Below are 12,466 nucleotides of genomic sequence, written 5' to 3' on the forward strand. Positions count from 1 at the left end.
CCCAACACTCACCAGGCACACCCCACACACACAAGGCCCAGGCACGGGCTCCCCAACACTCACCAGGCACACCCCACACACACAAGGCCCAGGCACGGGCTCCCCAACACTCACCAGGCACACACCTACACATGCCCAGGCACGGGCTCCCCAACACTCAGCAAGCACACCCCCGCCACCCACCTACACATACCCCCCCACACACACACCCAGGCACAGGCTCCCCAACACTCACCAGACAACCACACACACACACACTCACCCAGGCACAAACCCTCACCCCCCACATGCCCAGGCACACATGCCCCCCACCCCACATGTCCAGGCACACACACTCTCCAACACACACCTGGCACACACCTGGAAGGATCTTGCTGTGGAAATGTACAGGACAACATTCCTCTAGTGAGCAAACTCCAGGAAGGTGACCGGCACCCTTTTTCCACACTTGGAACATTCTGCAGTTTCCCCAGGAACTAGTAAGATGAATGATACATGTGCAGTGCCTAGCTGCCGTGGCAGTGCCCTGCATGAGGAGGCTCTGTGCTAGAGTCTTATCAGTCTCCACCTTGTCTCAGGCACTCAGCTCCTGGGAATAAGGGAACTCTCCCATTAGACAACCACAATGTTTCATCAAGCTATGCTCAGCCTGAACCTGTCCACGAAACAGTGACTTTAAACAATGGATTTTCCTGAGAGCTACACAAAGCTCCTCACATTGCACATTTCAACTCTAGTATGTAACTGAGGAATAAGGTGCATATTGTTGCTGACTCTGTAACCTGCCTAATGACGCAATGAACACTAATGCACTACTGATGCCAGTGACCTAATGTGACCTGCTAATAAAAATAAGGCTGGCAACTTGGACAAGGAGCTTGCTGCCTTTCTGCCATCCTGCCACTTTGTCTCTGCACCTGGATTCTGTCTCCTCTTGATCTTCTTATACACACCCTCCCCTCCATACACCCAGACACACACACCCTCTAACACACACTACCAGGCACACATGCTAACACATACTCATGTACACACATGCACACATCTGTACACACACTCTCCATAGACACACATGCACGCACATGCATACCCTTGGCACATGTACACACTGTCACATATGTTCTCACACACTCAGGTTCATTCACTCTTACACACTCATACATCTGTCACACATACTCTTACACACAAATATACAAAGAATCATCTGTTTACTTCTAAATGCAAACCTGGAGCCCCCAACCCACTTGCAGCAAGGAGAGCATAGAATGGGTGCTATAGGGCTGGGCCAGGCCAGGACGGCTCTTCCTCATAGCACCTGAACTCTGCATCCTCCTCTGCACTGCCCACAACTGGACACAGGCCTGCTGTACAGTGCTTGGGTGACTAGGTTGCATTCCACTGGGCAGGAGCACAGGTTCTAGCAGGGTCTGCATCCTGGGTGCCTGCCACTCATTGGGCCAGTGCAAGGCAGCTGGGCCCACTGGTGATGACAGGTGACAGACAACACACACCTCACAAACCAAAGCCTGCTGTCCAGGAAGCCTGCAAGAGCCCTGCCCCGTGGAGACTGCCTCACCCCTCAGGGAGAGATGATGGCACATGGGCTTGGGTGGTTTGGCACTAAGTGATATGGCAAAAGTTAAGTGATAGAAAAGACATGACCGATCTGTGTATGAAATACAATAGCCTCAGAAATCAATTCCAAAATGGGGATCTAGGACAACATGTGGAGGAGCCAGGAGGAGAGAACACTGACAGGCAGACAGGAAGGGTGGGCTTGAGGTGGGGCAACAGCTTCTGATGGTCTGCAGGCACCAGAGCAGAAGCTGGAGGAGAGAGAGGAGCACCTGTCGCCAAGCTGTCCTAGCTGGCAGCTCTATGCTGCTACCTGAAATCGCAGGAGTCACCTGCAAGTCCAGCCTCAAACTTGGCGAGTGGAGGACCACTCATGGTGACGATTATCCCAGGCTTCCCTGCAGCACACCAGAGGGCATCTGATCTGGCTGCACCCACAGTAGAGTGGGCAGGTGTCCAGGGCCAGTCCCTGAAGCCAGGATGGGATCCAGGGGCTCCCATCCTTGGGAGCCATCAAGGTTCCCAATGAGCCCCTCAGGGAGCAAACCTGAGGCCAGCAGGAAGTGAGAGCCAGGCAGGGTGAAAAAATGGAATTTTGCTTCCTCTCCCACTGGCTCTGGGCCCCCTGCAGCCCACCCCGCCTGCACATGGCACTCACATGGCCCCACCATTGCTGAGGGACGTAGAGCTCTTCTGCCGAAGGAAAACCCGAGCTCCTCGGAGTACGGCTGGCTGCGTCTGCTCCAGGGTGGCCTTCAGAGGGTGGAACAGGGACACGGGGCCCATCTGTGAAGGGCACAGGAAGAGGGACTGCTCTAGGGGCCAGCCTGGTGGACCTTGACGTGCCCTCAGCATGGAGGCTGCACGTGGCATGTGATGGAGCCAGTTCCCACCCAAGCCCAGCTCAGAGCTCCCTGTCCTACAGTGAGGGGCCCCTTGCTTTCCCTGTTCCACCTCAGAAAAAGAACATGTGATCAGAGCAGTGGGTGGGGAACCCTGACACCTCCTACAGGTCTGCCCCGTGAGTGGCTTTGGCAGAGCTCACCACTTCTGAGAGTCAGGGTCCCTCCTACAAGTCAGGGTCCAGACGGCTACAGACAGTAGAGCAGCTTCATGTCCCCTCAACTGCAGGACTGCTGCCTGGAGCTCTGGACCGTGTGTGCATGCCATGCACAGGAAGGGGTGCAGTGTGAGCACCAGGTGTCCCATCCACGGTCTGGTGAGTACCCTGGGAAGCTGGGCAACTACAGAACTTTCCAGACAGAGCCTCCATGTGCCCACTAAAGACACAGCTGTGACAGCACCAGAAAGATGGACCCAAAACCTTCCTGGTCAGAGCCATGTGCAGCACCAGCAGTGGCCCTGCCTACATGCAAGAACAACAGGTTCTCCTCCCACCCACCTGCTAAAAAAAACCCTCCTCAGACACTTGGCATCTTTCTTCCATTGCCTACCACAGAAGAGGGATGTCACCCAGAGCCTCTATCCTCAGCCTCTTTCTTCTGCCCCTTAAGAGCAGCTCTGCAGCTCAGGAGCTCCATGATACCACCAGGCAACAGTCCACGGAGAGCAGGAAACCGGGGTAGAGCCTCCTCCCACTGCTGCACTTTCTCTAAGCAGGGTGCAAATCTCCCCACTGCCCAGTTCCCAAGAGGCCAGGGCTTGTAGGCATGAGTGCTGCTTCTTGGAATCCTGAAGCCAGGTACCTGGGATAGGCCTCCTGGAGCTTGGTGAATCTGATCTCTTGTGGTTTTGTTCTGTTTGTAGAAGTCGAATATCATCAGCGCTGCATAGACTTTCCCCACCGTCATCTCATCAGCTAGAGAGAAGAGCAGGCAAGGGAGGACTCAGAGGTGGAGGTTTGGAGGAAAAAGAGCACAGAAAACATGGGCAGAGTGAGGTAGTGAGGCAGGCCCTCTCCTTCACCTCCCACCCCCTATGGGGACTTTGGGACATGCCCTCAGGTTGAGGGACTCTCAGGCCATAGCTGCTCAACTTCTTGAACCCTCCAGATGCTGCAGTTGTCCCACCTGGTGTGGGGCTGATGTGCCCCCATCTTGGCCACACAAGGGCCCTCCAAGATAAATTAATTAGGATCCATTCTGCCTTTCCCTGGATGTCTTACAATCCATTCTCACACTAGGAGGACTCCAGACTACCTCCCACAGTCCCTGAGCCATCCAATGTCCCTGCCAGGGGGACCAGGGGAGAAGACCACCTCTGCAAGACAAGATACCCTTGCCTCTCCCTCCCTGCCTCACAGGGATGGGGCAGATGGGGGTATAGGGCATTTCTTGCCCTCCCACTCACGCTTGTGGGGTGGCACCAGCAAGTCCAAGGTCTTCTGGGGCAGATTGGCCCAAACAGAGGAGATCTCCTTCCTCAGCTCTGCATCACACTGGTGCTGCTTTGCCCCAGCTGGGCAAGGGCGATTGGGGAGGGAAGACAAATATTAGAAGCAATCCTGAAGCCCCCCCACTCAGGCAGAACTAGGGCAGGCAGAGGGGAGGAAAGATTTGGGGGGAAGATGGGATGCAGAAGGTGCTAGAAGAAAAAAGGCACGGCAGGAAGAAGCACCAGTGTGGAGGCTGGCCAGAGCTATCTGAAAAGCACCCAGCCAGCAGGAATATGTGGGCACATTTGTGCAATGTGCTGCCTGTCTGTGCAGTGTGCTGCCTGTCTGTGCAGTGTGCTGCCTATGTGTGCAGTGTGCTGCCTGTGTGTGTAGTGTGCTGCCTGTGTGTGCAGTGTGCTGCCTGTGTGTGCAGTGTGCTGCCTGTGAGCAGTGTGCTGCCTGTGTGCAGTTTTCTGCCTGTGTGTGCAGTGTTCTGCCTCTGTGCAGTGTGCTCCCTGTGTGTGCAGTGTGCTGCCTGTGAGCAGTGTACTGCCTGTGTGCATGTGTGCTGCCTGTGTGCAGTTTTCTGCCTGTGTGTGCAGTGTTCTGCCTCTGTGCAGTGTGCTCCCTGTGTGTGCAGTGTGCTGCCTGCGTGTGCAGTGTGCTGCCTCTCTGTGCAGTGTGCTACCTGCCTATGCAGTGTGCTGCCTGTGTGCGCAGTGTGCTGTCTGTGTGCAGTGTGCTGCCTGTGTGTGCAGTGTGCTGCCTGTGTGCAGTGTGCTGCTTGTGGGTGCATGTGTGCTGCCTGTGTGAGCAGTGTGGTGCCTGTGTGTGCAGTGTGCTGCCTGTCTGTGCAGTGTGCAGCCTGTGTGTGCAGTGTGCTGCCTGTCTGTGCAGTGTGCGGCCTGTCTGTGCACTGTGCTGCCTGTGTGCATGTGTGCTGCCTGTGTGTGCTGCTTGTGTGTGCATGTGTGCTGCCTGTGTGTGTGTTTAGGGGGGTAGCAATGGGAATTTAGAAGGGACACATAGCAGTTCAATCACTCATCCACTCATTTAAAAAAACTTCCTTTATGAGTTTGTACTCTGTTCTGCAGAGTAGCAGAAAGTAAAGAAATCCAGTACATTGAACAGTGAGAAGTGCCACGGACAGGAAGAGCAAAGTGGGGAGAGGAAAGAAGTCCGCAGAGGGCTAAATTTTGGACAGGATGGTCAAGAAGTTCCCAGGAGGAAGGCGTCATACATGTGAGACCCTGCAGGCAGAAAAGGACCACAAGTACCAAGGCCTTTGTGCCAGAAAGGGAGTATGGTGGGGCGGAGGAGGGAGCAGATGGGAAGCCAGCAAGATAAATAACCTGGTTTTGTTTTCTTTAACACCAGTTTTATTAAGGCCTAATTCACATCACTACAATTCATCCTTTGTAGTTCTGCCATTCTATATCTTGATGAACGCACCCACCACCCTAATCAAGATGCACAACAGCCACATGCCCCCAGCCCTCTGAGCCCCTGGCCAGTCAGTCCTCAGCCCTGCTACCAGCCCTGTGGTTGCTGATGTGTTTGTGTCTCGCAGTTCTACATCCTTCAGAACATCAGGTGAGCATCGCACATCTCACTCTGCAGGGTGTTTGAGACTCCTGATAATGCTGGCACTGCTGTTTTTCTCCTTCATTGCCAAATATTATTTCAGTGTGACAATGTGTTGGTTTGTCCACTCATCTCCAGTTGATGGACACATGAGCTGTTTACAGTTCAGGGCAATTGAGAACAAAGCCATAAACATCTGCATGCAGGCTTCCATCTCCTAATGAAAAGGCTGAGCCACCTAAGCATCAGCAAATTGTTTGGCAAAGGGCTGTACCATTTTGAATTATTACCAGGAACACATAAGAATTTCAGTTGCCTTGCTTAATACTGTCAATCAAAAGAGTATTTTAGTCATTATAATGGCATGTAGTGTTATCTCATTTTATTAAGTTTTCCAATTAGATCTTTATATGTGCTTGTGTACTTTCATGTATCTTCTTTGGCAATGTGTCTATTCACATCTTCTACCATTATTCACTATGATTGTGTTCTTCTATTTCTTTCTCGTCTGGGTGTGTGTGTGTGCACGTGCGTGCACATGCACACACATGCATGTGCTTGGGACTGAACCCAGGGCCCTAAACATGCTAAGCATGCACTCTACTAGTAAGCCACATCCCCAGTTCTTTTTATTTTTTGAGACAGGGCTTGCTAAGTTACCAAGGCTGGCCTTGAACTTGGGAGATTGCAGGCCTGTGCCCTTGTGCTTAACTGGTTTATTTTCTTATTATGACTTGTTAATTTTTTTTTTTTTTTTGCAATTTCAGTTTTTATTATCTCTATATCTATTTATCATTAACATAACACCAAATTGCCTTACAGAAATATTATAAAAGCTTCCTTTAATTTTAACAGTGTTCAAAAGTCCACATTTCCCTATCTCTGTATAGTCCTCCTCAGCACCATCACTCATTTTAAACATGGGCAGTCCTTAGCAAGAAAAGTGAAGCAGGAGGCAGCAGAGTACCAAACCTTAAACTATGCTACAGAGCCATAGTAGCAAAAACTGGCATGGTATTGACACCAGAACAGACATGTAGACCAGTGGTACAGAATAGAAGACACAGAGACAAACCCGCATGTATACAGTTATCTCATACTAGACAAAGGCGCCAAAAACATTTCTTGGAGAAAAGACAGCCTCTTCACCAAATGGTGCTGGGAAAACTGGGAATCCATATGTAACAAAATGAAACTAAACTCCTATCTCTCACCCTGCACAAAACTCAACTCAAAGTGGATCAAAGACTTAGGTACTAGAACAAAGACCCTGGGCCTAATAGAAAAAGTAGGCCCAAGTCTTCACCATGTTGACTTAGGAATTGACTTCATTAACAAGTCTCCTGAAGTGCAAGGAGTGAAATCAAGAATCAATAAATGGGATGGATCCAAACTAAAAAGCTTCTTCACAGTGAAGAGAGAGCCTATAGAATGGGAGAAAATCTTTATAACATGCACCTCAGATAGAACATTGATCTCCAGGATATATAAAGAACTCAAAAAATTCAACACCAAAAAAAAAAAAAAACCCCAAATAACCCAGTCAATAAATGGGCCAAGGAACTGAACAGAAACTTTACAGAAGAAATACAATCAATCAATAAATACACAAAAAAAATGTTCAACATCTCTAGCAATTAGAGAAATGCAAAGCAAAATTACTCTAAGATTTTATCTCACTCCAGTCTGAATGGCAGTTATCAAAAACATAAGCAAGAATAAATGTTGGCGAGGATGTGAGGGAAAAGGTACACTCATACATTGCTGGTGGGACTGCAAATTGGTGCAACCATTATGGAAAGCAGTATGGAGATTCCTCAGAAAACTTGGAATGGAAGCACCATTTGACCCAGTTATCACACTCTTTGGTTTAAACCCAGAGGACTTAAAGATCGGCTTACTACAGTGATGGAGACACATCAATGTTTATAGCAGCTCAATTCACAATAGCTACACTATGGAACCAACCTAAATGCTTTTCAGCAGATGAATGAATAAAGTAAATGTGGTATATATACATAATGAAATATTACTCAGTCTTAAAGAAGAATAAAATCATGGCATTTGCAGGTCAATGGATGGAGCTGGAGAATATCATGCTAAGCGAAATAAACCAATCCTCCAAAACCAAAGGCCGAATGTTTTCTCTGATATGCAGATGCTAATTCACAATAAGGGGGTGCTAGGGAAAAATAGAGGTACTTTGAATTAGGCAGAGGGGAGTGAAGGGAGGGGAGCGGGTACAGGGGTAGAAAGAATAGTAGAATGAATCAGACAGTATTACCCTACGTACATATATGATTACATGATCAGTGTGATTCTACATTATGTACAATCAGAAGAATGAGAAATTATACTCCATTTATGAATGATATGTCAAAATGCATTCTGTTATAGATAACAAATTAGAACAAAGTTTTAAAAAATCACCCTGATAGAAAAGGACAAGGGCATGGACAGGGAATTCCTAAATTTGCACAAAGAGGTGTTAATTAGAAGAATTAAGAATTTTATATATTTGCGTGGGCTCTCTCTCGTCCAGCGAGGAGGTCCACAGAACTGGGTAGAGGAGAGTGTGGCTGCGGGGTCACGGATCAAGACCTCTGGAGACCAAGCTGGAAGCAGGTCTGATTTTATTGCATATAACATTTTATTGCATATAACCATGCATATAACAGTAGCTAAGCAGATCATAGGCAGCCACCAATACAATTTCTTCCAACTGTACTTGAGGCAACCAACCAAGGAGCGGGCCATGGAGCGAGTACTTACACACAGTCTTATGCCCAGGGCTGTGCCTACAGGTAAGTGGTTTGCCGCTCACGCCTAGCATATGGGGAGTGGTTTGCCACTCAGGTGCCCTTAACATATGTCATGTAGGAAGTACTCCATGCACTTGTCCCCACACATACTGTCTTTGAGTTTTGTAAAGGTTGAGAGTTAGGGGTTTAGTTTCATTTTGATACATATGGATTTCCAGTTCTCCTAGGACCACTTGATGAAGAGGCTGTCTTTTCTCCAATCAATGTTTTCAGCACCTTTGTCTTGTATGAGATAACTGTATACATGTGGGTTTGTCTCTGTGTCTTCTATTCTGTACCACTGGTCTACATGTCTGTTCTGGTGTCAATACCATGCCAGTTTTTGTTACTATGGCTCTGTAGTATAGTTTAAGGTTTGGTACCGTGATGCCTCCTGCTTCACTTTTCTTGCTAAGGATTGATTTGGCTATTCTGGGTCTCTTATTTTCCAAATGAATTTCAGGAGTGCTTTTTCTGTTTCTATGAAGAATGTTGTTTATTTTCTTATTGTGACTTTTATAATATATTATGGATACCATCCTTATATTAGACATGTGTTAAGCAAATATCTTTTCTAAATCTTAGGCTTGTCTTCATTTTCTTAAATACCTTTTTATTTGGGGGCAGTGCTAGGGATGGAACCCAGGACCTTGCACATAATAATGTAAGTGCTCAACTGCTGAGCTATATCTTCAGCCCCTTAAATATCTTTGGAAGAGCAAAAATTTTATTTATTTTTGAGACAGGATCTCACTATGATGCCCAGGCAGGCCTTGAACTTAGAACCCTCCTGCCTTGGCTTCCTGAGTTGCTATGATTACAGGTATACAACACTTTGCACAGCTAAAATTTTAATTTTGGAAATTAGATGATTTTTTTTTTTTGCGCAGTGGTAGGGATTGAACCCAGGGTCTCACATATGCTAGGCAAGCTCTACCACTGCAATATGTCCCCAGCCTAGAAATTTTAATTTTTTTAATATTTTTTTTTTAGTTTTAGGTGGACACAATATCTTTATTTTATTTTTATGTGGTGCTGAGGATCAAACTGAGTGCCTCATGCATGCAAGCTGAGCACTCTAGCACTGAGCCACAACTCCAGCCCAAAAGTTTTAATTTTAATGAAGTTGTTTATCAACTTGTTTTTTTATGGTTGATGTATTTTGTGTGTTAAAAAATCTCTGCCTAACTCAAACTTGCCAACATTTTGTTCCAGATGTTTTATGTTTTGAGATTCTATATTTGTCTATGACCCATTTCAAGTGCTATAGATTGAATTGTTTTCCCCAAAAATTCACTTAAAAAAGCCTCATCACTGATGTGACCATGTTGGAAGACCAGGCCTGTCACAGGTAATTGGTATTAAATGAGGGCCTAAGGGTGGGGCCTGACCCATAGGGTCCGTGTCCTTATAAGACCCCAGAGAGGGCACGCGTATTCTCTCACCTTGTGCAGAGGAAAGGCCATGAGATGACAGCAAGAAGACAGCTGCCTAGAAGCCAAAAGAGTAGTCCTCGGGACAAAGCCTACGCTGCCTGCACTTTGCTCTCAGATTTCGCAGCCCCCAGAAGTACGGGAGGTGAGTTTCTGTCTGCTTAAGCCGCCCAGCCTTTGGTATTATGTGCAGGCAGCCTGAGCAGACTAAGATCGTGCGAGTCAAGAATTTTTTTCATGTTGCATATACTTGTCTGAATTTTTCCAGCAGTATCTGTTGGGAATGATGATCTTTTCCCCTTTAATTGCCTTTGCAACTTTGTTGAAATCAGCTGATCACATGAGTGAGAGAATCTATTCTACCCAATTGCTCTGTGTCTCCACCCTTTTATCCACACATAGATCAAGGATGCTTTGTTGAAAAGGGTAAGTTTCGAACTCTGTTCTTCATTTTCAGAACTATCATTCAAGTTCTTTTGCTTTTCTCATAAATTTTGGATTTGATTTGTGAATTACTACCAAGAAGCCTGTTGATTTTGATGATTAATGTAGAGAGAACTGATGTCCCAGCAACACCGAGTCTTCACATCCATGAACATCACACAGAAACGCTCCACGTATTTAGGTTTTCTGATTCCTCTTATGAATGTTTTCTAACTGATAGCACACACATCCTAAGTGAAGACTCTAAGTAATTCCATGGTTGTGGTCTACTTTCATGAGCCCTTTGCTTCCACTTCAGCCACTCACTGCCATCCCAGAGTCACACATTGACCTTTGTGTACTGGCCTTACATCCTGTGAGCCCGTTACACTCACTAGTTTCAGCAACTTTTACAACAGACTCTTTGGGACTTTTCGCACAGGCAGTCATGCCAATGGTGTACACAGGGACTTCCACTTCTCGCTCTCATTCTTCTTCTTGCCTTATCACAGTGACTGAGACATCAAGTACCACATTGAACATAGGTGGTGACTGCAGATCTCTGCTTTGTTCCTGATCCTAGGAGAGAATCTGTCTTTCTTTGCTTAAATATGGCATTAGCTGAAGTTTTCCCATAGATAACCTTTATCATTGTGGGATGATATGTTAGGCTTGAAGGAGGTTTCTTTCTGAGCTTACATAGAAATTTTATCATGAACTAATATTACATTTTGTCAAATGCTTTTTCTCTGTGACTACTGATACCACACAGTTTTAATTGTTTAATATGGTAAATTACATTCATTGAGTTTTGAACACCAAACCAGCCTTGCATTCCTGGAATAAACCCCAACTATATCGCCATGCACTGTCTTCTTTTATGTATCGCTAAATTCTGTTTGATAAAGTTGTGTTGAAGATTTCTATATCTCTGTTCATGAGGCATATGGGTCTATAAATTTATTTTTGTGTTATACCATTGATTTTAGGATCAAAGTAAAGCTTATTTAAAATAGGGTGGGAAATACTCTCTCTTTTGTATTTTCTGGAGGAGTCTATAGGATTGACCACAGTCTGAACATTTCTCACTGAATGTTTAGTAGACTGACCAGTGCCACCATCTAGGCCTGGAATTTCTCTGTTGGAAGGCTCTTACTATTAGTTTACTTAACACAAATAGCATCACTGAGGTTATCTACACTTGAAAGAGCTCGGTAGTTTGTGTTCTCAAGGAATTTTTCCATCTCATCTAAGTTGTTGAATTCACTGACATGATGTCGACCATAACATTCCATTGCTATCCTTTTCCTGTCAACAGGACCCACAGTGATGCCCTTCTTTTATTCCTTACATTGGTTATCTGCAGCTTCTCTCTTCATCAGAGGAAAAAGAGAGGACCACCAACTGTGTTGGTTTTCCCCTGATCATTCAGGTTGTCATGCTGAAGGGCAGACACAGACCAGGTCAAAGGCTGCAGCAACACATCAAGAGTTGACAGGCTGGGACCAGGAGCTGGCAGTTGGCAGAGAGATAGAAGTAAACACTTCCTGGATATATTTTGAAGGCAGAGTCAAGAAGATATGATAAGAGATCAAACACAAATCCAAAATTAAAAGGAGAAACGGCAACAAGGATGATTCCAAGGTTTGGCTATGGAGCAGGATGAATAGTTCTCCACTGATGAGGCCAGGAGACTGTGAGACCTGGAGCTAAGTTCATGGGAGTCAACTGCGCAGCACTGACTGGGCTTCCCGGTGACACAGTAACTTGAGGAACACTGGGGTGGACCAGAACGCAAGACTGAGTTCCTAATATTCAAAGCCCTGGGAATAGGTGAGGTGGTGAAGGAGCAAGTAGAGACGATGCTTTTGAGGCAAAGAGAATGCCTGGAAGCATACTGCCATTCAGAGTGAGGGCGGCAAGAAAAAAATGAGAGATGTAAAAGGTTTCAAGCAGAAGGGAGTGGGAACGGAGGAGGGCTGCAGCAGGGCCACCAGGTGAGCACCGAAAACTGACCTCTGGGTTCTTCAACATGACACAGATCCAACAGAGTGGGCCATGAGCCCCAGTGTGGACTGGAAAAGAGAACCAGAGAGCAGAGACCAGCACAGGGAGCTGGCTGCCAAGGAGGAAGGAATCAACAGAGAGGAGAGAGCAGAAGCCTTTAAAGGAAGGAGAAACGGACACAAGTAACCCAGGAGAGGGGAAGTCCACCAAGCCAGAGCTAACGCATGTGTGTGATGTCCCTGAGGAGTGGGACCTGGTGTGCAGGGGGCTGGCCTCCATGTCTCCCAGCAGGAAAGGGCAGAGCCCCA

The 12,466-nt window shown here is 46.9% G+C and overlaps 1 protein-coding gene across 1 annotated transcript in view; it reads right to left on the reverse strand.

Annotated features, from left to right (window-relative positions):
* Positions 1-12,466, reverse strand: part of Cacna1b (calcium voltage-gated channel subunit alpha1 B) — a 185,825-nt gene that overhangs the window by 6,954 nt on the left and 166,405 nt on the right. Inside the window, 3 exon segments of the mRNA XM_048813414.1 lie at positions 2,234-2,361; positions 3,282-3,394; positions 3,886-3,993. Coding sequence (XP_048669371.1) covers positions 2,234-2,361; positions 3,282-3,394; positions 3,886-3,993 — 349 coding nt within the window.

Source organism: Marmota marmota, unplaced genomic scaffold (genome assembly GCF_001458135.2).
Source record: "Marmota marmota marmota unplaced genomic scaffold, marMar, whole genome shotgun sequence".
NCBI lineage: Eukaryota > Metazoa > Chordata > Mammalia > Rodentia > Sciuridae > Marmota > Marmota marmota.